Source organism: Neolamprologus brichardi, chromosome 12 (genome assembly GCF_056152115.1).
Source record: "Neolamprologus brichardi isolate AB-2024 chromosome 12, ASM5615211v1, whole genome shotgun sequence".
Classification (NCBI taxonomy): Eukaryota; Metazoa; Chordata; class Actinopteri; order Cichliformes; family Cichlidae; genus Neolamprologus; species Neolamprologus brichardi.
In genome coordinates this window covers 28634354-28661844 of record NC_142115.1, presented here as the reverse complement: position 1 = coordinate 28661844, position 27491 = coordinate 28634354, and the positions used below count along the sequence as shown (strand labels likewise).

At 39.0% G+C, this 27491-nt stretch overlaps 1 protein-coding gene across 2 annotated transcripts in view; it reads right to left on the bottom strand.

Annotated features, from left to right (window-relative positions):
- Positions 1–9058: 9058 nt before the first annotated feature.
- The window catches only part of LOC102798722 (transducin-like enhancer protein 4), a 42688-nt gene continuing 24255 nt past the window's right edge, over positions 9059–27491 (bottom strand). The window contains exons 7-20 of one of the 2 annotated variants that reach the window (XM_006790010.3): positions 27246–27447; positions 23100–23116; positions 18370–18492; positions 16210–16263; positions 15968–16120; positions 15516–15648; positions 15088–15275; positions 13439–13515; positions 13044–13293; positions 12685–12932; positions 12336–12483; positions 11307–11457; positions 11013–11089; positions 9059–10209 (exon numbers count right to left, since the gene is read on the bottom strand). In XM_006790010.3, the coding sequence (XP_006790073.1) occupies positions 10102–10209; positions 11013–11089; positions 11307–11457; positions 12336–12483; positions 12685–12932; positions 13044–13293; positions 13439–13515; positions 15088–15275; positions 15516–15648; positions 15968–16120; positions 16210–16263; positions 18370–18492; positions 23100–23116; positions 27246–27447 (1929 nt within the window). In that variant the 3' untranslated portion in view covers positions 9059–10101. The remainder of the gene's footprint in view (positions 10210–11012; positions 11090–11306; positions 11458–12335; positions 12484–12684; positions 12933–13043; positions 13294–13438; positions 13516–15087; positions 15276–15515; positions 15649–15967; positions 16121–16209; positions 16264–18369; positions 18493–23099; positions 23117–27245; positions 27448–27491) is intronic. The other variant, XM_006790011.3, reaches the window with a different exon arrangement.

Sequence of the window (27491 nt, the reverse complement as noted above, 5' to 3'; positions counted from 1 at the left end):
GAAATGTATTCAGTCAGTGTAATTTTACAAAAAGTGTTTGTATTTTAGAGAACTGTGCCTTTCACACAATTATGCAGGTTAAAATATACAATTCTTTGAGAAAAGTCAGAAAGTAACTGATCTGTTGGTATTAAATGTGCATTTGTTTAAATGTGAACTGGACTCATATGTGCATGAATAATGGCATATTCAGAATGCACATCTTTAATTTCTTAAAAAGGTGTGCACTGAACATTTCACAAACTGTGGCCACAAATTGGTCTTTTACAACATGCTAAAGTAATACTGAAACCAATGCAGGGAAAAGGCCTTGCCTTGTTTAGAAATGGGAACTAAAGTTGGTTTTAAGTGGAAATGGGAGTTAGCCTAAAAGCTTCAAAAAGCATCCCTTCTGACCTGAGTGCTTTATTCGAGGTAGAGTAAAGTACGGGCTGAAGAGCATTCAAACCAAGAGCTTTTAGTTCATTTGGTTTTAAGAGGCCTTTCTCCTCCAACGCTCCCACCTATTCTATCAGTATGCATGGAAATGTCCATGACCTCCACTCAAATGACTGCTCCTGTTTTCTTAGGGAATATACAATCCTCCACTCTCCGTGTGAACTTAAACCCTCTCACTCATCCAGCTCTCTCTACTTTTCCGTGACCCTTGAACTCTTCACAGCAGCAGCCGTGAAGTGACAGAATACATGTAGAGGCATGAAAAGCCTCTTTTAAAGTAAAGCAAAAAAGAAAAAGAAAAAGCTAAAACATTTTGATAGCTGAGAGGTTTAGAAAAATGACTGAATTGCAAATGAAAAGGAAAAAAATGGAAAGCATGAAACTGATTAATTTTTTAATACTGATATTTTTTATTATATTTGTTTTATACTCTAAAACCACAAAGTTTTGGGTGGTAAATCTGCTATGAGATTGAAATTTTGATCTAAAGGAAACATTGTGGAATAATCAGATGTACTGCAGCTTATCCCTTCATGGATCCAGGGATACTCCAGTTTTTGAGCTATTTATTTCAAAATCACAATGATTAACCTCCTGCTGGCAGCATATTGCACAAATCCAAAGATTGGGCACTGAAAGATTTCAATACACAAGCAAATTGGTTTTAGATAAAAAGCTACAGCTGTTTTTACTTTTTCACAGTCTAATCAGAAAAGCGCAGATAATAACATTAGGTGAGCTGGTTCCATTCAGGTGAGCTGGGGTCAGGGTTCTGCTCATGCTGACTCACTGAAATTGCTTACTGGTATATTTGAATAAAAGCCACCATTATCCTTGTTTTGCCTGAACTTTGCCCTGACCAGTCCATTTTTTTCTGAGTGATTAGACTTCTATGGCAGTTCAAGCAGCAGCTGAAATGAATTATTCTGGAATTATACTTCAAGTCATGAACCAACTCATGATACAGATGTAAATTCTCCCACCTTATCAACTAACAGGAAGGTCACTCAAGCACGCTCCGGCATAATTTCTGAGGTAGTTATAAATCAGATATTTGAATAAGTTGAACTTTGATTTTTTTTTTTTTTGGTGTGATTTTGATTACAGCCCTAAAAGATGCAGATGCAATATGATCCTCAGAGATATCAAGGTTATCTTCCATCCATCCATTTTCTTATGCTCATCCAATTCAGGGTCACAGGGGGGTTGGGTCCTATCCCAACTGTTATCAGGGAGGAGGTGGGCTACACCCTTGATGGACCGTCAGTCTGTCACAGGCCTAACACTTGAAAACAGACAACTCATTTCATAGTGTACATTCACACATTCAGCTGATGTAAACTCAGTAATGAATCAAACATGGATGTCTTTGGACCAGGCACCAGTAGAACATGAAAACACACCTGTGCTTTCCCAGGGAACAGTAGCGACAGTGCTAACCTCTACACTGTGCTGCCCTCGGCTCATGTAGCTAAATGTTTTTCCTCCAAAACTTGATTGGTTTATGTAGATCTATACACACCAAAATCTACCTTTTCCATCCTCTGACTCAGGTCCAATTCCTGTGCTGAAGTGTCTCACATACACGCATACACACACATAGTCAGTACATGATGACTGATTCCTCCCCTGTCTCTATACAAGTTGAGCTGAAATCTCTCATCTTTCCCTTTTTGGAAAGAGATAATGACGCTCGTTTCATAGCTCAAAGAAGTCATTAATGTGTGACACAGCCTTGAATGTAGGATATCAAAGCCCTGCGGAGTGTGCCCACCCCTCTCGCCCACTAACGGGCACAACCTTGTTAAGATGGCAGAGATATGAATTAATCATCAGTCCACCCTGTAACAGGGCAGGAAATTGTTAGCAGCATCAGCTGTTGTGAGAAATGCTGCTTTTGAGTCGCTCAAAAGTATAAAGCTTCTTACAAATCTGTCATCTCATTACAGAATCACTCTCAAATTTACTTCCCCAGATAAGTTAATGGACTTGCTGACTCCTATGTAGTCTCATCCAATCTTTTTCATAGATGTGACGGTACAGGCAAGGCAGAAAATGGAATAAGATGAAAATTAGTAAGTCAGATATGACAATCAAAGATTTTGCCAAATGCATGGCCATAAAAGACAGTAACACTGATATAGTCCCAGTAAGCCTAAACTTTGGCATTTCTATACCCTTTGTGCACTTGGTGTCCTCTGAGAAATAGAAGACTAAAGACAAACTCTACTGTTTCCATAAGACATGCAGTGTCTTATGGAAACAGTAGAGTTTGCACGCACATTGCTGCTGACTGCGTAACACACCCACCAAACCTACCTCTGATCATCTGGCTTGCACACTGGACTTTGAAGGACTTCTGCTAAAGTTTGCCCCTGTTTTCAGATTTAACATGATCCAGATGATGAGGCTTGTTAAGAAATGAAAATAAAAGCTAAAGTTAACCATAAGAGCTTTTGTGCCTGAATAAATTGTTGATTATGAATGAATAAACCATAGAGTAATTCTTAAAGCTGACATTGTAGTTGATTTAGTATGGTTTAAGTTTATTTTATGAGTTATTTATTCTCATATCTGTCTGCATACATGTTTGTACCTTGCTTATATCTTGAGCTAATGTCAGTTATCTATTTGATATCTATCTACAGTTTCATTTCTGTGGGGTTTTGGCAAAGTCATTTGATGTCCTTTGTTTTTACAGAGAAGAACTCTGGATTTGTCTGGTAATAGATTGATCCCTACTGAGAGATAATTTCTCCCATAATGAATCCCATTCATTTTCAGGAAACTGTTGCTACAGTTGGTTGCACTGTCACTAAACTAAGAACTTGCCTGTTACACTCAGAAGTTTTTCAAATTTTAAGTTTCATTTTATTTATCACTGTGGGATTCATTTACAAAATAAATGTTCAGTAACTTTGTTTCTGACAAAGTATATGCAAAATGTATTAGCACCAACATACTTTCAGTTTAAAAACTCCAACTTTAGCATGCAAAGCTAAAATGCTAATCCTGCTAAACATCGTTATCTGATGCTAGCTTAAAGAATCCCTTTTCCTAAGCAGATCGCAGAGCTTTTGCACAGTGTTTCTAGTGAACTGTGTCCTGAAGGACACCCTCACAGTCTTTGTTTGGAACTGCAGTAAATATTCACTCGGCTACTATAATCCTCTAGATTTTCGAGAGTGTACTGCCAGTGCTGCAAAACAGTGAGTTGATTAAAGCAATTCTGACAGTGCGAAGTCAGCAGAGTATTGCAATGATTCTGTTAAGTGGTACTCTGCGAACATTATGCCTACAGACTATGACACACATGGGCAAATATGGTGCAAGGGCTGGAAACAGAATCGAGGTGAATGACTACAGTGAGTCTGCACAGCTTGTTAACTCGGTTGCAGTGATATCACTTTAAAGACGTGATAAATTAAATGTTAACATATAATTTAGACAGATTTTACTTTTATGTTAGTAAAATTTAGACTAAAACCTGTAACCACAGTTTTTTGTTATCCAGTGTGTGGCCCTTCGCTTGATCAAATTCAGCCCCGTCCTTTAGCCTACCCCAGATTATTGGAATCCTAACAGTTTTTAGAAAGAGAATAAATGTAAATCTGTGGTCATAAACATACCTATTTTAGATATCGAAATATGCAGTTTTGTTACAAAGTAGATCTTGCTTTATGAGCCATATCTAGCAACAGTGTGATTCACCACGTGGACACTAACACCATGTTGCTATTGTGTGGCCTGTTTGTTTAATCCAGCTTCTGTGTCTGTCAGGAAAGTGGGCAATTTGCATGCTGCAAGAGCTCTTAATATAAAATGTTGAAGTAGGGTGGCTCATTCCCACATTGCATCCCCACCTTTCCTCCTTCTCTCCCACTTTTGGCTGTGTGAAGTACTGGTTGGAGAGCTGTAACAGGAGTATCATTCACTGTAATGGTGGAGCGTCCTCCTCCACAGCCCTCACTTAGATCACTTAATCCACTTTAGCAGTCCAGTGCTGTGCACTGTGTGAACACAGCACGTTCACAATGGGAGGTTAGAGTGAGACGCTGACCTGTCAGTTTGCACTAAAATGCCACACTAAAACACTCGAAACCCTTGTTTCTCGCAGCTCATTTAATATGGATGTAGAGAAGGCCTGCTACACACTCCAGTCAAAATCAGGATCTTTTCTGGTAAAATATATTTTTTGGGCACACAGTATACTTTAAAATGAACATAGATGGTTGTGTCCTAGGAATACTTTAAAATCAGAGAATATGTGGGATTTCTAAGCAACAATGGACACACTGGATACTTTGACTAGTTTATTCAATTAAATTCTATCAGTTCGGTGCAAAGAGGATTCTGAAGCAGGTTTTAAAATGTAAAGATGGGAATATATGGAAGGTTGTTTCAGTAGATTTAATGTTAAATCAGTTAAACAAAAGACAATCTGCAAACTGAAGCTTAGATTTTCAGTTTAAAATGAGACACAAGTGATTGACCCGCATGTCATAAAAACAATCCCATGTAATCTACTCAACAAAACTGACAATTTGAGTGCACTTTCTTTGGGTATATCCCACATCGCGTCAGTTAACCTTTCTCAGTGCATTACACAACTAATTCTTTTAAAAGATATATCTATGGTGTACCTTGCCTGTTGCCCAGTAACAGCTGGGATAGGCTCCAACCACAACCCTGAATTGGATAAATGGAAATGGATTTATGGACAAAAATTATGTCTATATTGGACATTTGCAATTTTAAATGAATAAACCCCAAAACTATTTTAATGACTGTCCTCCAGTCTCAGTCCATCCATCAGAACAATTTAGAGAACCAAAAGTAATACACAGGATGTTCACTCATCTGGAATTCCCTCACTGTTTATTGTTCACCAGAAAAAAACAGTACAATAGCGCAGACCAGTATTTCTTGATTGACGTTCCAGGTTAGGGTTAGTAATTTAACTCGAATAGTTATCCCAGCATTGCATATGTATAGAAAAGCGGTGGCTGGGTTTCACATTTGCACTGAATAGTTACAGTTAGGGGTGAGGAATACTAATGCCCATTAGTATTAACAAGTATAACTAATTACAACATTTTCTTATTGTAGGTTGCTTTATCTAAAAAAATGTTTTTAGACTGAGTGCAATACAAAAGTGCAAGGTGCCACCAACACAGGTATTGTAGGGAAAATCTACTTATTGTTATATTTCACATAGTCCCTAATACGTTAAATAGCAGCTCCATAGACATTCACCTAACAAGTGAAAGATCCCTTGCTTGATTGGCAGAAGAAACCCAAATCTCTCAAATCCTTGTCACTAATACTTTTGCTGCAATATGTAGCAATAAATCTTACACTTTCTCTGATGTTTTCCAGTGCAACTAGAATGTGTTTTTTGGGGGGGAATTTAATTGCAATTAACTATGTTATCTGGTAATAAAATAGAACCTAAATGAAGTCCTACAGACTTCTAGCTTGAACAGTAAAAGAGGCTCAGACAAAACAGTCCACACAGTAATTTAATAAATTCAAGCACAGACTAGAAAAAAGAGAGCAAAGGCATTTTGTATCGAATGAAAAAAGCTCAACTAGTAACAGGAAGTTTCTGCTGTAAGCTCGAATAATTACATGTTTACAGTAAAGTTATAGCCAGTCAAGCTAAATGCTCTACACATCATTACTGTTTAACAACATTTCTGTGCCAGATCTTGTTAGCCTTCTAACATGTAGCAGTCAGATAAGATGAGTAACATTCAGATTTGACTCTTGACATGACAGCGACTACAACCAAAGAGCATTTCCTTTTTTTTTTTCCTTTTTAATGTTTTATCTAGATGAAGACTGAAGATAGTACAAGGAAGTGACACCGGATTTTATTCATTCAAGAGCAGAAAGCGCAAAAGAGCACTCAAGACAGCAAAATGAATGAATCGTCATTTTGATCAGAAAGCATAGCTGGATTTAGCAAACAGGAATGTGAAAAAACATATTTATAACCACCTTCGAAATGTACAGTGTCTGTGTAAAAAAACAAACAAAAAACAGCCATAACAGTAAATTATTTTCAATACAGTCTCTCCTGTATCAAATCCAGTCAGCTCAACATACCATACTGTAAAATGTCTTTTTGTATTCAGATCAGTGCATTTATTACAAGGCTTTCTTTCAATCTGCCACATAGCCAACATGCTTCTATATAATGTATTTAATTTAAACTTTTCTTTTCCTAAAACAATCTGCCGATATATCAGTACATCCCTAATTAAGAGCTTATTAAAATAAGATAGGTAGGTAGATCTCAGGCAGGTTAACACTAAGCATGAGTGCTTTATCAGTTTTCAAAGTAAAGCAGTCATTTACAGTAGTTTAAAAAATGTGGTCACATTTCTTTTTTCCCCCCTCCCATTTCATGAAATGAGAGCAAAAAGCGTAAACAATGAGTTACCGAAATACGTTGCTGGCAACATGTCATTTATCTCAAAAGGAAAAAGATGAATTCAGCAATAGTACAGGATGGATCTGAGTAATATAAGAACAGTTTCATTCATAGTCTTCAAATTCATTCTGACAGGCACTACTAGTACATACACAAAGCGAGTCTATATCAATCTTTCTTGTTGCCAAATTACTCCAAAGTACTAAAAATCTCATATCAAACTAACCTAACCTAACAAAAGTTACTGGCAGTAGCTAAACCAAGAGATTGGGTTTAGGCACTCAATTTAAAATTATTACTGTTTAACATATGCCTCCCGATAGTTAGGTTTAGTAAGAAAGTTTAAAATGCCTGTTTAGGATAAGCTGGCATCCATCCTGATTGGATGATTATAGGTCAGAATCTTGGTGACATAAATCTGTGCTAATAACTTATAGTGTTGTGTTTACGTTCCTGTAGATTAATGCGATGTGGGACTGATGTTATAACTAGGTAATAACACAAATGAATTACAAGCAACAAACAAGTTTTTAAAGCTTAAAAACAGCAACAAATATCAAAGAATAAACACTTTTTAACTCCAATAGTTATTTTTTCTGGTTAACTCCACTGGTCAATAGTGTGTTCCAAGTGTTTGAAATAAAGTTTGGTTCTGGAAATTTGTGATCATTTCAGCAGTACTGTTGATAAATGATCCTTGTAATTAAAAAGGATCCTTAAATGTTCCAAGACACTCAAAAACACTTCCAACAGAGGAGACACATTTCAGTTCTGCGTATGTAACTGAACGCAGCAGGACAAAAGGAGGGCAGAAGTATAGCGTAAAGGCACTGTGTTATTTTTACAAGCCAACAGACGTAAATCCAAGAGAAATCAAGACCACATCGCTGACCACTTGTTTTTCCCAAAGGTTTTAACAGAAAATCCAGGCTGGAGTGACTGACCTCCAAACACCAATAAATCAGTTTTACTGAAATCTATCAGTAGGAAGCCAGCGAGCATCCAGAGAAGTCCGAGCTAAGGGACAGAGACAGTGCAAAAGTCAGTCAGTAGAGAGGGCATTGAGGGCAATTCTGTTAGTTTGTTCAGTGCCCACAGAGTCGAAAATACAGAAATAAACACACACACACACCCGCGCGCACACAAACAGCTCTTACTTCACTCAGAAGCTGAACTACAAGAACAAATTCAGGAACACAGGTAGAAAATGATGCTGTAGGTAAACAAACAACGGTATTTAAAGGAACAGTTCTTTTTTTTTTTTTGGCAAAGATTTTGATCAGAGCTGTGATTTCCCAAAGCGTTTGTGGCTGCCTCCTTGTGGCCTTCAAAGGTATTTCAATTGGGTCTTGAAAGGGCTTGCCTGCCCTAAACCAAACGCCCCCAAACAGTATTTGTGATCATATTTTATGATTATATATTTACATTTTAAAACATAACCAGAACTCATATATATACTCATAAAGTCAAGCTGATGAATTAAGTTACTGGCTTATCCTATGTTTTGTGTATTTTCTAACTCATCGTTGTTGGGAAAAGGGACAAATGGAGTAACGGAAATAATAGAGACAAAATCCTAAATAAATACCTATTTTGTCTTCAATTGATGTGTTGATGAGAGCTGTGATTATTGTTTTTGGCTGGTCGCACAAAATTTTAAGATTTCAAATTGTTTGGCAACATTTTTAAGTTTGGGAATGAATGGATTAGAAGATCAGCATTACACTCTGTTAGTCTAGGAACCCTTTCATTTATCACCTGATGGAACAATAGCCAACAGTTTGGACCATCCAGTATAGCCATTAATTACAAATGAAGCGAAAAACATGATCATTATCTCATTAGACTACAGCTAGTAGTTTCTAGATTGTATTTAATAGGATACTTTGGACCATTTATGTATATGCAACCAGTGTCTCCTCAGAGTAATAGATCAATTCTACCGACACATGGTAACCGGAAAGCTTGTGGTACCTGAAATATCATCCCTTGTCTCCAAATTTTGCATATTCATATGCAGTGTTCTTTTACCAGATATTTTTAGGTGTAAATTCTTGTTGCCTGAAAATCTCACAGCAATGACCAGATATCTTGTAGTAGGCATAGTTGAGTATTCATAATCTGAGCCAGGCTTAAGTCCTCCTGGCTGCATCTAGCATTCAGAAAGTCTTATTGATCTTATCTCTAAAAAAAACTGAATATATGAACATGTTTAATAATAAACTATTCTAAACTAATTCTTGATGGACAATACTATTTTAAGCGGGTCTGACACAACCTTTTTAGATAGATTGTTATGAAATTTGTTGATGTTTTTCACAGGTGGAAGCTTTTTCTTACTGTTATTTAAAATAAAAATAAAAAGGTGTATATCTTCATAGCCCAAAGAAGGAAAAATCAGTGTGATGAAATAACACACTGTACATGAATTCAAGCCATAACTAACAAATTAAAGATGAATATACCGCCTCACATTTCGATACCATTTAAAAAACGGCGCCTCTGATATATTTGCTTGAAAAACCCATTTACATGTGCGCAAGTGCTATATTTTTGTGTGCCCTGCACCCTTTGGATGAATGTGCCATCGTCACAATTAAGGCGACACATCTGCAGGATGCAGTTAAGCACAGAAATAACGAGGGGATGTCAAAATATGAAGAAAGCTCAGCTGCAGACTCAAAACACATGGCAATATAAATGGCAAAAAAGTAACCAAATTGTTGCCCCTTTATTTACACCATCAGCATTAGTTGTGTGCAGGTTGGCTGTTGATATTCCAGAGTAGCCCAGAAGCACTACAGCTCAGATCTGCCACCTAGTTTGCATACATTTTAGTCTCCATGTATGTATAAAGTCCACAGGCAGATTAGTATGTATGTGAACAGTAACGCTTGTTTTACAGTCTACACACTGAAAAAGGAAAAAAGAAATAAGAGGCTTAAGTGAAAGGTAACATAAAGGAATGTTAACAGCCCAACAGCATTCACTCATCCTCACAATAACACAAAGTCACTTAAAAGGAAAAAAAAAAAGATCTGTGCTTGGGTCCGCTTGTTGGTTTTGATCCTCGACTAGCCAGAAGGTCAGGAAGTCATGGTCCAAGAAAATGTTTGGTTTGTTCCTTTTAGGTTTATCCTATACACATAAAAAAAATTTACACAGATGAAGGAGACCTCACGGTTGGATGGAAGGATGGCCTTCTTGTTTAACAAGCACAGCTATTAGTAGATGACCTCATAGACAGTTGCCTTCTTATCTCCTGATCCCGTCACAATGTACTTATCATCGATGGAGATGTCACAGCTCAGCACAGAGGATGATTCTTTTGACTGTCGGGGGAATAAAAGATGCAAGAAAATGTATAAAAAGGGCGAGAAAGATGAAGGCTACGCAGACACACGACTTTCTTGTTATTGTAAAGCCACAGAAGGTTGTTGAACTCACTATAGCTGCAAAAGTTCAGTCATACAGACTGTTGTATTTTCATTAGGAAAGTAATTTCATCCAAGGAATATCCAAGAATTACTTGTTAAGAGTTCTTATTTTTCTTTATTAAAAATAAGAAATAACACCCCCACTTGCGTGTTTTTTATTTTTAATCTAGTATTTCATTCAGTCCAGTTTATTTATTCCCATAATTGATTCTCACCTGCTTGAGTTTCCCACCTGCTGCATCACCTGTTCTTCCCTGTTCCTCTCAAATGTTTTCATTCATCTAATCAGCCCCATCAGCAGGCTACTCCCAGTCTCACATTACCTACTGCTTTAGCTCTTTGGTGTTCTGCTGCTCAATTCCGTTTTGCACCAGATTAGTCCCAATGTATGTCTTTTATAACGGTAAGTGCCCAGCATTCTGCATCAGCTGCTCCCTGTGCTTGTTTTTTTATAACCTTGAATCTCCTTGTGTGACTAAAGCTCATCTTTTGCTTTTTACCATCTGTCTTTTGTGTCGTACTCTTGGGTCCTCAATATAGAACCCTGATAGCTAAACTTCACAATCAGTGAGCAAAAGCGGTGTTTGATATCTCTACCTGGGTTATTTCTCTAAAATCCATAACTCTTGGCTATTACGCTGTGCTGCGCTTGGCCTCTCAGTTGCCTTTCATCCATGGTTGTGTTCTTGCCCACTTACCTGGAATATGCTGGCTCCATATGGGGTTCTCCATGCATTTAGCAGATTGTCTTTTCCTGTACTTACAAACCACTTCCCTGCAGAGGATCGACAACTGCATTAGGCTACGGCAACGAAAAACGCTTTAAATCTTTAAAAGCCAAAGTAAATTATTTAAGTGAAGGTTAATTTGCTCGCTCAGGTGCTAAACCATTATCTCATCGTTAACATCTCAAGACCTGGCACATATATTCATTTCATGTTGCAAAATACTGGTGACAACAGAATCATCTCAATAAAGTTGTTTATGCTTACCACAGTGCGCAAATCTGAGTGACAGCACGCAGCTTTCATGCAGGTGGAGCTGGTATTTGTCAGGTTTGGTGACATGCAACACCTCCACATTACTGTTCTCCATCCCAACTGCCAGCCACTCTCCCGTTGGACAGTATCCCAGTGAGAAGATCTGCAACCAACACCAACATACCCATTTTAATGACAGCTATGTCTCCCTATATTCTGTGTAAATAATACTCAGTATATCTCTTATATTAGGGTAAGGTATGCATCTGTCTATTGGAGGTGGGCACAGATAGATGTTCCAAAAATATGTCATAGTCCCATACCTCAACCTTTTACATTACAAAGAGGTAGATGAATAGTTAAGTCCTTATTGTTTTTTAAAAATCCCTTTTTTACACCATGGAAGAGCAAAATGCATACACAGGATACAACTGATAGCTGAAAAATCTGGTAAACCATTACTTCTTTTCTCTGTCAAATGGTTCCAGATTTGCTCAAGCTGTAGCAGGGGGGAGCGGGGCTAGACCTGACATTACTGGAAAGCCTAAGAACTCTATCAGCCATGACTGTCCTCTCTGAGCTCTCTTTACTGCACACTCACCTCCTCATGTGCACACTGAAATGGCTCTATTCAGGAAAATTGCAGTAATGGTCTATTATTGCTGCTTTTCTACTCACAAGGGGGAAAAAACTAAATTCTACCTGCACATATTATTAGTGTTAAAAGTATTTGAGGACAGGGCTCAGCCGGGCTTTTAGTGTGGGTTAAATGTTCTGAACTGAGCTTGTAAATGACTGCAATAAATCAAAAGCCGAGACAGTAATCACACAAACTGCAAATGGCAGTGACTTGTCCTGGGGTGCACAATTTTCATCTGTGACATTTTACCACCAAATAATAATAGACGTCTGTGCAAAACCCATATTTTTGAACCCTGAACACACACCTGAAAGCTGCCGGAGGAGTGGAACAAATTCCACACTGTTTCATTATGATCGCTCCCAATAGTCACGTGGTGCAGTACGTGTATAAATGTGTACCTGAGAGGTGAAGTCGTGCTGTTGCAGCTGGCGTCCCTCTCTCAGGTCCCAGGACCGGACAGTGTTATCCAGACCTCCGGTCCAAAGCTTGGTCCCATCATTAGAAATGTCTATACAGCTGGCTCCATCTGTGTGGCCCTGGAACTGCCTGCAGAGAAACAGACAAACCCATAACTAACAATACTGTTTTTCTTTCAAGTTGGCTTGACATCAACCAGATCAGCATCTTGACTAAACTAATGTGTAGCCAACATGTGACGCTGTTTTGGTTTAATAGCAGGTTAATTTTTTTTTTTTTTTTTGTTCAGCATAATTCAATAACCTTAAATTTCATTCCCCAGTTCTTTACCTAACCAGAGTCTGGTTGTTAAGATCCCAGACGGCAATGTTTCCATCAGAGCAGCAGGAAAAGCAGACTTTAGAATCTGGGCTGATGGCCAGAGCATAACATGCAGGTGCAGACGAAGTTAATTCCGCTTTGATCCGAGGAGTCGGTGTAGCCAAATCCCAGATTGATAAAGTACTCGCTTCTCCCCCAACGATAAGAGTTCGTCCATCAGGAAGTAGCCGACAGGATCGAATGTAGTTATCCCTGTTCTGATGTGCCAAAAGAGAACTGTCGTTGAAATGTATACATGCAAGCAACTAGTGGCTGTAAAAGTGGTATTGTAAAAGTATGTTACATGAGGACCAATGTGTTGCACTCACAAGGCAGTCCAGCTGGGAAACAGGGGTCTTGTTGCCCGGGTGACTGATATCCCACACCTTGACACAGCCCTTGCCGCCGGTATAAACGTGACGTGTAGGGTTACTGATGGTAACGGCACACACCACCTCCCCGTGGGTGAGAGTATTGATCTGTCTAGCATGGCGCGGGATGCCAGGGCCGATCAGTGCATCCGGAGGAAAAGGCACAGGCTGCATTTGTCCGTCAGCGCTCACATGAAAGGAATAAGCTCTGAAGCAAAATAAAAGGGTCGTGTGAGGTGATAAAGGGTGATGAGAGAAAAGTAAGAAAACATAAGCAGAGGGGAATATATGTGTGTTTCTGTGAACTTTCTCAGTATGATTATGCCATTTAAGAAAGACTAAACAAGACTTACGGTTTTCCACCAGGAATGCCCGACAGGTTAGGAGGAAGTCCAGGAACACGTATGTGGTGGTGAGGATCAAATCCTACCTAAAGAACACAAGAGTGAGACATTTTTAAAATATACAAAAATGCTTAAACAAATAGAAGACTTGAATGAAGTCAGGTGTGCAGGGCAGGAAGGCATTTATAGTGACGTGACAGGTGACAGGAAAGGAAGTGTGTTTTTACATCCATTTATGATGTAAAAAAAATAAATGACCTCATTTATAAAATTAACAAACGATCAGTTTTAATCCCAACTATGACTCAAGCAGAAACCAAGCGCAAGTAGGTGTTTTTAAAAAACACTCTGATGTGGAAATTATTTTCTCTCTCAGAAAAGTCTAGACTTAACCTAAGTGATTTTCCCACTGTTTGTGTTGGGTCATTACAGATACCCAGTAGGAATTAATTGCCAGACATCAAGGTGTTTTGAATTAACAGGAGGATTAAAATTAATTAAGAGAAGGACGTTTTATAAATAGCATGTCAAATAAGAAACAAGTGCCCTCGCCTGTTCTTGCATTATTGGAAAATCCTGGTAAGTGTGCTCTAGAGGCAGGAGATTTTTCAAAGGCTGCAATGACTTTTTTTTTGTGAATCATGATATGTGGTTATAATAACGTCAGAAACAGTTCAGTCTTTATGCTCTACCTTGTGCACACTCCTTAGCTGCAGGTTTTGCTTTGCTCATCAACTCTTTAGTTGAGTAAATACCACATGGTGCCCTGCTTCAACCTCCTCAACCATCGCCATGAACAGTTTTTATTTCTTTTTTTGCGCAATGTTTTTTAAGCATTTTCTTACTAATTGAACATAAGCATACCATTGGGATTAATCTTAAAACTAATTAAAAGTTGAAATGCTAAATACATTTTTTATGAATGAAGTTGTACTCCTAAATTATCTGGAAGTGAATTTCCAATTAAAACTTTTGGTACAAGATACATGCCAGCATTTCAAAGCAGATTTAAGCAACAGTCAACTGAAAAATAATAATAAAATCCTGGTGAGACCACCATTTTTAGCTTTTATTCTAATTCAGTTTAGTTTTTAATCTCTCAAAAACGCTTGCATGGTTTCAGTGGGGATGGTAGTTAACGGTACTGTGTTTACCTGCTACCTGGTGAAAGATTGTCATCACACAGAGAATATTTGTTCATACATGGTTACCATTTTAGGACAGTTTCTCATTTCACAACTGACATAAACGGTTGAAAATACAGTCGTAAAAACGAACCTAAATGGAATAACTTGCAAAAAATTGACTAATCATTAGAATGTTGAGCATGGGGTAGAATGTTAAGCATGGGGTAGGGATTAATAAGTATGTTATACTTCTTCCTACTCCATTTCAGACCTAATAATTGTCATTTCATGTCATTTAGACTCTGTTTTATTTTATTTATTTTCTTTTTTTGTTTTATCTGAGCACATACGTGTGTGTATTTACATATATATTCATATTTGTAAATGCAAGTATGTGTACTTGTGTATATATTGGTTTTTTTTGTTTTCCACTAAATCATTTTTGTCTTTAAAGTACATTTTTAACACTGACAGAATATGTAGCTAATGTTTACGTCTGCTGTCTGCACGCATCTGTGAGTGTTCAGGTACCACTTGTGTGCGTCCGTAGGCTGCCACAGCGGCCGCGGCCACTGCACTCATCTGTGGGGAAATGTTATGCAAGCCAGTGTAGGCTGCTCCTGTTCCACTCAGCTCTCCATTCATACCAGGGTGAGGAACCATTCCGAATGGGCCAGGGTACGAGCAGGGCACTGCCAGGGGTGTGCGAAGACCAGGAGCTACAAAACAACACAGCCAGATTGTGACGCAAACATCTATCTTTTTCAACTGTGGTGTACAAAGGTTATTTTTTTTGCTTTAAAGCAAAGGTTTAGTCTTAAATACAGAGATTTTTGTTAAGCTAGTCTATGGTAATAGGGTTTTTTTCAAAAACATATACACATGTATTTGCACTGAGTCATATCCACCATCTGACAGATGCAGGCAGAGATGTTTTATGTTATGCTTGCAACACTTACTCAGTGCCTCAACTCCTGATGATTTACTGGGTGCAGACCTCAGGCCTGTGGTGGAGGCACTGCTGGGTGTGGGGGCTTCAGAGCGGGATGTGGGAGTGCTGGACTTGGACACGGGAGTTGTTGACTTCTCATTCTACCGGACAAATTAAAAAAGAAAGATTTCTACACATGGAAATAAATCTTTATGCTTTTTTTTAAAAAAAAATATAATAACAGTGCAGGAGCATTCACACATCAGTTTATTCTAAGACTCATTAAATTGATATTCTATAAAAATGTCGAATAGTGTCCTTTATCTCTTGGATTTTATCTTACATCTTTCATGTGGTTTACAGTTTGCCAGATTTACTATTTGATCATTTTTACAGAAGCAAATAAGCATTGTTTAACCCTTTATTTAGAGGGTTTCTTGAAAGAAATGAAATGAAAAGGAGGCTACACAAATGACTCACCATATTAATATCTTTAGACTTGGAGGAAGGTGTGCTGCTGGAGGAAGCAATTGAGGAAGGACTCAGTGGTGGGTCTTTCTTCAACAGGCGACTTTTGTCCAACCCATTCTCCCGAGGAGAGTGTGCAGGACTTCCTCGGGGAGACACTGGATCCTGTAAGCATTAAACCGAAATAATTCACATTTTCTCAACAGGTAACACACAGGATGGTAGAATGGTAGTGTGCAGGTAATATTTTATACCTCGTTGGAGACGTCGACGACCAAGTTGTCATCACTCTTTTCTCCATCACTTTCCTGGGTCAAACACAAACAAGGACCATACAAAGGTAAATAAAATAGACCTCCCAGAATGTAGATTTGAGAATAGGCAACAAGCTAATTATTCTTTGTTGAAAAGTGTGTGTGCTCATGTCTGTGTCCACTTCACAGTGAGTTTGAGTTGTTGCCTTCCGGCCGCTGTTTTAGAGTACCTCCGAGGAGGACTAAAAGACTCCAGGTCTCTTTTATCCCTACTGCGTCTTGTCTCCTTAATGGCAAATAATTGTCCTTGAACTTTCTATCATTATTATTGTTATTATTATTTTATTGTTCTGTTTATTTTTATCCTGCTGCTAAACTAATTTCCCCTTGTGGGACAATAAAGAAATTGAATTGAATTGAACTTTTTTTAATTTAAATTAATTTATTATATGAACACAAATCAGAATCAGTTTATTGAACTCAACACCTAATAACAAATTCATGTACAAATTCAGTTTAATCAAGTAGTTCCCTCATTGTGAGAGAAGACCATAAAATAGTGTAATAATATATTTTAGCAGAAGAAGTCTGAGGCCACACACCCCACATGTGTTATATTTGCTGATGGGCATCATTAGGTACACATTGCTAATACTGGGTTGGACTCTTCTGCCATCAGAACTGATGTAATGGTTCATGAAATAGACTCAAAAAGGTGCTAAAAATATTCCTCAGAAATTTGGGTCAATGTTGACATGATTGCAACAAACAGTTGTTAGCTGCACGTCCATGATGTGAATCTCCACCACGTCCCAAATTTCCACCACGTCAAATGGCCATTTGATTACAGTGAACTCACTGTCATGAAGAAAACACTTTGATCTGAGCTTTGTGGCATGGTATATTATCCTACTGGAAGCAGCGAGAGGATGGGTACACTCTAGTCATAAATGGATAGACACGGTCAACAACAATACCAAGGTAAGCTGTTTACCCCATTAAAACCAATGGGGGAATCAAACTTTTAGATCAAACTACCGTAACTCTTGAACCAATCAGAAAATTCCAGTGGTTCCTGAAAGCAGCAACTCTGTGCTTTACAGTAATCCCACGCGGGGCGCCACAAATAACACAGAAAACAGGAAAAACAAAGCAATAAAATGAACCCAAATCCCTGATAAGAAGTCTGTTTTCTGTAGAGCACCATCAAACCACTCACTCTGTCTTGTTTCAACCAAACTTCAATGGTGCTGCAACGCGTGGGATTACCGTAATGACCCTAATATCCCTGAAAAGCGCATAGTCCTTGCTTTTAGAAAGCAACTGTTACCTGTCTAACACCAGTGACAGGTTAGGCTTTAGAGGGTTAAACAATGCCTATTTGCTACTGAGGGGCAGAGTTTGCCAAGAAAACATTAACACATACCATTATACTAACAGCAGCCCCGAACCATTAATACAAGGTGGAATGAGTCAATGCTTTCAGATCATTGGTGCCATATTCTGACCCTGCCATTCAAATGTTGCGACTCATAAGACAAGCAAACATTCCCGGTTTAGATTTCAGCAGGTCATCTTGACCATGTCTGCATGTTACTGACTTGTAATTGGTTGATCAGATATTTGAATTAACATGCAGCTGAGCAGTTGTACCTAACAAAGTGGCTAAAGGTGGCATATGTGGGGCGGTAAGGTTTGAAACAGGTATGGTTGGTATATAACATGATGAGAGTGAGGGGTGTTCCATGTGTACAGCAAAGCGCAGATTGACTTGCCTGCCTGAACTAGCTCACAGGCTACACGCCATTTGTTAAATATATATTGGTCAAAACGGATTCACTAGAAGCATCCCAGTGGGTCATGTGACTGAGTTACAGGCCATAAACTGCATCATCCTTGGTTCAAAGACCTTTGGTGCGCCATGTTTCTACAAGTCTCTAGCATCTCTCCTAATCTCATCTCTGAAATAAAGAACAAATAATCTCAGTTTACTTCATTTAGACAAAAAAGTGTAGTTACTGTAGATATGACAGTACAGGGCCATGTAATCACAAGAGAACTGAATAATTGAGCACTCCCTGTCCCTAATCCTTTCTAATGAGCTTGATAATAAATCTTCTCCGCAGCTCAAAAACGATTCATTTTAGCATATTCACTCACATAGCGTGTGGAGGTCAGCTCCTTATCATCTGTCTTCTGTTTTTTGCTTTCAGAGGAATAATCGCTTGAACTTCGATGCTTCTCTCCAGTTCGAAAATTGGCTGATGGAGAGACAGATGAGCTCTGGAAGAAAAAAAGACAACCATTTACTTAACTGAAGCTGATTAAAACTGATCTTTTTTGTTTGTAAAGTACATAAACCCTGCACTGGAAAATCATAATAAAATCAGAAATCAGGCAGAATCAGACAAGAACAGGCCCGTTTTCTAGCTCAGACGTGTGGAAAATAGCTATTAGAGCAACGGTTTTTGCTATAGAAAATCATTCATTTCCATTGTGAAACACACTTCCGGACAGAAGGAAAATTAATATAAAATTACATTTGTTTGTATTCAACAAAAACATAAATTTAAAGATTAGGTTACATTTTCTGGGATGTGAAACCCAACCCAAATGGACACAGAAAGAATCATCCAAGCTCCGCTGAAGAAGATGTGATTATCAAAGGCAAAAAAAAGTTGAGATAAATTACTAATCTTCCCCAGGACAGACTGATAGGAAATATGTACGCTGCAGCTTTTACCGCTAGAAGAAACTTGGAATGTGTTGAGAGCCGTGCGGTCAGTCAACAATCTGAGCAAAAAGACAAAGCTGAGCGGTGCAGACACAACGTACGCCGCGGCTAGATTTCTGTATCGCTTTTTAAATATCCCCTGGCTGTCAAAACAATTTCCTTTTTACTGTATCACACAATACAAAAGCAGCACTGCAGCCTTGACAGTTTGACTACAACATCGCAGCTTCACGGGGAGGGCTTGGCTGACGTCTCTCTTTCTTAATCAAATATGGCATCCTTTAAATACCATTACTGAAGGATTAATCTTCTTTGAGAAGCAAGGATCAAAATAAGGTCAGCTAAACATTTCCCCTCCGGCTCTGCCTGCCTCTGCTGATCTCTCTCTCTCTCTCTCTCTCACTCACTCATTGGGAGGTCCTTCTTACCCAGCAGACGATGGACAGAGAAGAAAAATAAAGCAGGACCTTTAGCTCGACCTTTCCACTAACTCACGCTTGTAACCTTTCCGCTGCCCTTTGCCGTGCTGCAAGTGTTGATGACACAGATTCTGTGGGGGAGGAGTGAGGGGTTCACTGTGTGTGTGTGTGTGTGTCTGTGTGCGTGAGTGTGCTGCTCAGGCAGCACTTGTACCTGTTTACATTTTAGTACTCCATATGTGCAAACAGTGTTAAGGAGTCAGTGTGTGTACAGGTGTGTGTCTCGTCTTGAGTGAGATGAGGCAAACTGAGCCCCTGACTCTGTGTCGCTCTATTTCCAGACTGATTAGATTAATTAGCCTGCAAATTAGCTCTTTCAAAAACATCAAAGCAAATTAATTCTGCCGCAGAGACAAATGAAGGCGCTGCCGACAGCACAAGCGTTATGAACGTGAGGACCTCTGAGGTGTGGTTGAGTGAGAGTATTCATTTTCATTCACATCATAATTATATTTGCCTCCCATTTCAAATTGATTCTGCAGGTCCTGATAATGATATCTGCAACCTCGAGTGTTTTGTATTTTTCAGCTTTACAAACAGTCTCGCTCCCTAGTGTCTCTCGGGTAATTAGGGGCACGGACGTCCAGGATGAGGTTACTATGCCGTTGTTAGGCACTGTAAATTTATGCTCAGCGTGGATGTTTGGGGTGCATCACAGGGTTATAAAAATAGAGTTCAAATCCAGTTCAAATGTAGTCTGACACTGAGAAGTTGCTGCACCTGAGTCTGACACCTTTTCCAAAAAAATCTAACTTTGTCTGTCTTCCGCTTCGAGTCTTCCACTGGAAGCAACAGGTCAATTTTGAGGGGTTTCTGGTGTAGCCAGTGGACACACAAGACTTTAGGTACAGTAAAGGTAATAAAAAGACTAAGCTTTGTGTTTTTTCTTTTGCTCTCCACAGAGACTGTTTAACTAGATGCAACCAAATCCTGCTCAGGATTAGGGCTACAAGCAGACGACCAGATGGAAGCCAGAAAGGTTCCAGGTGCCAAACATCATACATTTTACTTACAAACTGCATATTTATAAGAAGATATGTTTTCATAGAGATTACACACAGAGCCACTTGTTCAATCAAATTACTGCCAAACTTTATCACAGAAAATACTAAATAGCATGCTATCTGAAAATCCTGTGTCATCAACATGCACAAAAACACAGAACCTCCCCATGTGCAGCATGAAAAAAGTGTGTAAATGTGTAAATCCTCTCATATTGTTCTCCAAAGAAACAACTTCTTTGTTCAGAAACATTTTAGCGACAACCACATTGCCCAAGTAAGTCCAATTTATCTAGATCTAAGGGTAGATTTACCTCACAGAGTGTCCATATTTGTGCTATAAATTCAAAACCAGCCTTTCAGTTTTAAACGATTTAAACTACAAGGGACGTTCTTGTTCTCTGAAGTCATCAGCAAATTTGCACAGATCTAAGAATTGTGAATTTATATAAACGAATATGTTTTTTTCTACGCTGGATCACAGGGAGCTCTGCACAAATGATTTCTGTAAAAACCCCAAAATCTTCAGAACTCTGGCTTGATGTAATTTTGTCTAATAGTTCTCTCACTCCGCTCAGCTCAATTTGTCACTTATTATTCTGCAGCCAACACAGCATGGGAAGCCAGACTGTACATTGTATGCAGAGCTTTTAAAGAGCATCCCGGCATAAACAAAGACAAGCAGACTGCATCTGTACAGCTTGTTTACCAGCGACAAAATTCAACACAAAGACCACTGTAGCGATCGCACAAACAACAAGCTGCACTGCATTTATACTTCAACAGGTGATTAACTGTAAAGGTCAGTCTAAACTTGAAAGCGACCTCATTAGAAATGTGTTCCTCCTGTTTCTTTTAAAAAAAAAGACAAAAACAATCCCGCAGACAGACAAAGATGGTTACAATGTTACTATGTGATTCTACGAGTCTAATTTGATTTAAGGTAATTAAAAAAAAGAAAACCTGTTTGTGAGAATTTGCATTTCAGAAATGACTTTTAAAAAACCCCACAAACACTAAAAACACAGAATTAAAATAGAATTGTCATTGACCACTGATCCAGCAATTAATGTGTACTCATAATCAGGTCTGTGAAGTTGTAGTCCTTGAACACACCATAAAGTAACTGCATAACTGACTGCCTGTACTGGCGTCTATACACACACAAGCACACACACAAGTAGTGTTTACATTCACGTAGCTTTATCAGTGTGTGAGGTGCTAACGCCAAGGACATTAAGGCACAGATGTTCATGCAATTCACACACCGTACTCTGTGGACTGTTGCCAAGGCAACTGCAGACCACTGACAAGGGGCTTATTGGTTTCATGAAGTGACTGTTGGCCGCCATGTCAAAGAGCAGCTCTGCATGTGTGTGTGTGTGTGTGTGTGTGTGTGTGTGTGTGTTCTCACAGGGCACTAATGAAAGGCATCCATCATTCTGGCCTCTCTCTATCTTTATCAAAGCGTTCTTGTGACCTCACACACACACACACACACTGCTAATCTCTCCCATCATGGTGCCTACACCTCTGAGCGTATGTGCATGTGCATCCAGGTGTGTTTGAACATGTGTGTGTGTGTGGAGGAGGAGAAAACTACATGGGGGGCAAGAGATAACAAACATACCTCCAGTTAGAGCATTCCTCCTGTTTCCGCCTACTCCAAAACACCAAAGAACACACACACATGCACAGGCTTCTAAACTCATGCATGTTTGTGTAAAAGTGTGTGCGCTCAGCCTGCTGGTATAAAGAAATGCTAATCTGCTCATTGAGTATTCAACAAACCAAATGTTTGCCTTGGGAAAAACGCTGCGCTTAAGGGACTAATTACTACAAGCGCTGGATAGAACAGTGATCTGTTGCGCTGCCTCTTTCTGCTCCCTCCTTCCTTCACTAACCATACTGTGCTTTTTTCCCCCCACTTTCTTCTCTGCTCACCTTGGGGTTTCTCTTTCACACTGTTTTGTTTTTTTTCTTCCCGAGCTGTTACCAGTTTCCCATATCTGATATTTTTATTACACACAAAGCACAAGTGAAGAATATGAAAATGACAATAAGATCAGAAGCTTATAGTGTTTTCTTTAAGCCTCAGTGTGGTCATTTTCATTTCCAATTACATTGACAAGCATAAACTAAAATTTCATAATAGGACATTTGTGTGAACATCCATCCATTCTTTTTCTTAACCACTTATCCAATTAAGGGTGGCAGGGGGGCTGGAACCTATCCCAGCTGTCATTTGGCGAGCGGCAGGATGCACCCCGAACATGTCGCCAGTCCGACATGTTCGGAGCTTTGTGGGAACATATTAACAATGTCTTTTTACAGTAATGTTTTCAATCAAATACTACATGTGTAAATATTTAGGATCTTGGAAATGTCACAGAACTGTTTTCAGTTTGATGGCTATCTCTAACAGTCTCTTTTACATGAACACAGACGTGCACATAGACATCCTTAAAGCCAACATTAAGATTTCATCACAGACAGGCTTTTTGTGTGCTTTATGAATAAAAATCTAAACTTGTCTATCCTTTTATATCAACAAAAAAAAAAAAATTCAAAGTACAAAATGACACAGAGAAGTTGAGCGAGCAGAAGTGAAGCTATGCTCTAAACATGTCTTTTTTTTTTTTTTTTACAAAGGGAATAAAGAAAGGAAGGACTTACCTTGACTGAGTCTCTGTCTGAGAGGGCGGAGGGCATGAGATAGAAAAAAAGAATGACAGATTCAATGTCTGAAGCACAAGAACACACTGGCAAACGCACAAACACACACACTGCTGCATATAACAGATACATACAGATACAAAAAGAGAGCTAATGGCGAATTTATGATATTTTTGATGAAGATAGTGAGGAATTTCATTACTGTTTATGGATCTTGAGGCGTACTATTAGAGTACTACTGCAAATAAATAGCACTTACACCTCTTTTCCAAATTAACAGATAAATCTCTTACAGTTTTGCTCTCAATTAACCATTCACGCACGCTTTCACACATTGATAGTGACAGGGGTGTCTTTGAAAGCAGACCTCTACACATTGGAAACTCTAAGTTCATTATTTTCCCAAGGCACTTCGACAAATGAACAGGAGCAGCTGCAGATTAATCAATCAACCTAACTTGCTCTAAATCCTGATTGCAAAGTTGTGGAGAACCTTTTGAGGATTCAGATAAAGTAAGAAGTGGAAACCTCAGTTTTTCGACTTTAAGACTTAAGTTTTGAAAATGTCTTTTTTTCTGGTTGCCTGCTGATGTTTGCAACTTTATTGGGGCAGAACTCAGCACACTGGTAACACTAAGGCGTGGAGAAGTGTTGGACAGCAAAAATGCAGACTTTCTAAAACGATGAGGCATGTTAGTCATATGATGCAGCCATGCGACCAGTTAAACTAAGATAGCGGAGGGCATTATACTGCAGTTGTTTTGTTTGCTCTGAATTTTGACAGCCCTATTAAAGATTAATATCAGTTTGTATATGCTCCAGGTGGCTTTTCTTCAAATTCTTTAACTCTCACTCGGTTTTGCAACTTTGTACTTTTGTGTTACTCGCAGCAACAACTCGGTGCTTTTCTTCAACATTTTGCCGCGATGTTTCAAAGAGCCGGAAAGTAAATAAGCGGCAGATTAAATGAGGTCGAATCTTCTTGTGTTTCATGCATGCACGGTAGTGGAACGTAAGCATTTCCAGACGTTTGTGGATGCACAACTCTGTGAAAACAACTGAAAAAAGTGGACGTAGCCTAAATGCTAACTAAGTGGTGTTGGTGCCTAAACCAAAACATACAATACAAAAATAAAAGTGGGCAGTAAGATAAAAACAACTAAAGCAAGAAAGTAGAAAAAGCAACTGGGGTGGCTGTAGCTCAGGTGGCAGCGCGGATCAGCCACTAACCGGAAGGTCGGTGGTTCAATCCCAGGTTGCTCCAGTCTGCATGCCAAATATCCTTGGGCAAGATACTAACCCCATGTTGCTCTCCGATGCATCCATCGGAGTGCGAATGTGTATGAATGTTAGATACTGAGCACTTAAGCTTAGATGTGAATGAATTAGCTGTATAAAGCGTTTTGAGTGCTCGGACAGAGTAGAAAAGCGCTATATAAGAACCAGTCCATTTACCATAACTCAGATAAATGTTGGAGGATTTGTTGGTTTAATTTGTGTTTGCCTCAGTACTCTGCTCTCAGCTGACATAGTGAATAGATTTTTATTTATTAGAGTTTGTACATTATCCGTCATTTTCAGTGTCAGTCTTTTAACACATTAATATTAACCATTATTACTGACCAGTGAAGTTTCTAAATGTGGTGAAGAAGTCCAGCGGGTTAAAAATGCACTGAGGTTAGCACCACAGTCACACAATGTTCAACAGTGTAAACTGCAGAGAAAATGCTTTTTAAAATACTAAAAGGGGAAAAAAGAAAGTTTTTATTCCCTTTGTTCACATAGTCATTTCAGCAAGCAAGCTGTAGCTGGAACTGTATTCTTAGTGACTGTGCTCCTTAGGTGGGTAAGTATTACCTCAGTTAGCAGCCGTTAGCTTCACTGCAGCTACAGTGCAAGGTTAACTGCTCTGCTGCACTGTAAAAACCCTCACTGACATGCTGCAACAGAGTAATTAAGTGCTGGCACACAGTTTCAAACCTACACGCACACGTACGCACACATGCACACACATGCACACACATAGTCTCAATGAAGAGTAATTAAATGCTTGAGCTCAAAGTCAGCTCAGAGAAGAATTAGAAGCGCTCTGTGTGAACAGGAGAAAAGAGGCATCATGGTGGTTGTGTATTGCTTCCTATTAGGCCAATTAAAATGGCATAAAGACAAATCAGTTTTTAATTGTTTAACTGCTGTTCATTCAGAACACTAACAATTAAGCATCAGCCATTACAAGTGGTAATTCGTAATGCTGGGTGAATACTTTGACATGTAAAAGTGGATTTGGATCATTAACTGAACAAAAGATTTAAGCTTTGATGTTTATGTTTAACAAATATATTTAGCATCTGTCCGTGAGTGAAATAAAACAGCCAAGTTGTTGCGAAGTATTTTAGTCCGCTTCAAACCGTCTCACCAAGAGTCACGATAAAAACAAAGTCTACTTTCTTCCAATTATAAGGCTGTACACATCAAGGCGTAATCAAAACCTCTTGTCCTCAGCAGGTTTTAAATGAGGGAAATAAACCTCAGCTGAATGACAACATGTGATATATTATACTGTGCAATTATTTGTTGAACACAAATAAAGCCAAAATGCAGAAGCAGTGTGTGTAAGTAAGTAGCAGTCAGATTCTGCACACCCATTTAATTAACTGATCATCAGCAAGTGTGAGCACCTCTATAAAAACAGAGGCTTTGGCAGTTTGCTCGTCGTTAACATTCAGTGGTGTGTTAAAACAATGCCAAGGAGCAAAGACATCAATAATTATCTTGGAGAAGCAATTGATGCTGCCCATTAATTAAGGAAGTCTTATAAGGCCATTTCCAAACATTCTGAAGTCATCATCATTAAAAAATATTCACAAGCAGGAAACATTCAAGAATGCTGCTAATTGTCCCAGGAGTGGTTATCCCAGCAAATTTTACCTAAGATCAGACCATGCAATGCAATACAGAGAAAGAGCTACATTCCTGACTCAGTTAGCATGTCAACTGTTAAAGTTCTTGACAGTGCAATTACAAATATGGCTCGTTTGGAAGGTTTGCCAGGAGTAAGCCCTTTCTCTATAAAGAGAACATGGCAGCACAGCTAAAGTGCCATGTTCAAGCAAAGTTGCTTCTGAACAAACCACAGCATTCCTGGAACAATGTCTGAGGACATACAAGACCAAAGTGGAGATGTCTGGCCGTGATGCACAGCACCATATCTGGCTTTAACCAAACAGAGCATATCCAAACAAACACCTCATATCAGCTGTAGAACACGGCAGTGCAGGGTTGATGATTTGTATCTGGGCACCTTACAGTCAACGAGTTAACCACAAACTCCTCTTTATAATAATACAATAATATAATAATATTCTAGACTAATGTGAGGCCATCTGTCTGAACGCTTAAGCTTGGTTAAAACTGGGTATCCAACAGGACAGTGATTCTAAATACGACAGCAAATCTACAACAGCAAAAAAAAAAGCAAAAAAGATGCAGCAATGGCACAGTAAGATCTCAGACCAACTGAAATGCTATGGCAGGACCTTTAGTGAGCAAGAGATACTGCTCTCAAATCTCAGGTGACTGAAACAATGTTGCAAAGATGAGTGGGCAAAAATGTCTCCACAATAATGTGAGAGACTGTCATAAGGAAGGCATTACTTTAAGTTATTGCTGTCAAAGGTGCTTCTACGAGCTATTGAAGCTTTTTCACAGGCTGCTTCTACGTTTTGGCTTAGTTTTTGTTAAATAATGACATGATGCAATATATCATCTGTTGTTGTTTAACTGAGATTGTGTTTACCTGATTTTAAGACCTGATACACCTTGGCTGAAAAGACTAGATTGGGGAAACTGCTTTTTTTTGCCTTTACAGTAAACAAACTGAGAGCGTATCTTTGTATCTACCTTTCTCTTGTGTAAGAATTTGCCCCTGATAATCAGGTAACTCGCTTTTTGACTAAACCATAATTAGAGTAAACCTTAAAGCAGTAGTTTGAAAACTCAAATTGTGACTTTGAACATACAAGCAGATGTAACAAATGCAAAGGTAATTTCAGGCACGAAGAGACCAAGACTCACACAGAAACAAGCACGCACAAACCAAAATCAACACCTGCTATATTAAAACAGCACATACAGAGCAGACCTCACCTCGTGTGTGTTCGCTGTTGTTATCGTGATGCTTCCTCTCATCTTTGAGTGGCAGCTGGTGACTCAGGGCAGAGGACAGGGCCAGCAGGCTGGCAGTACTGGCCCCAGGAGGCAGAGGGGGCTGAAGGCCCGCTGGGTGGGGTGTTAGCGGGACAGGGATGGCATGGCCATGAGAGAGGTGCTGAGCCTGGAGTTGCTGCTGCTGAACCAGACACAGAAACACCAATTAAGACTTGAAAGATCATG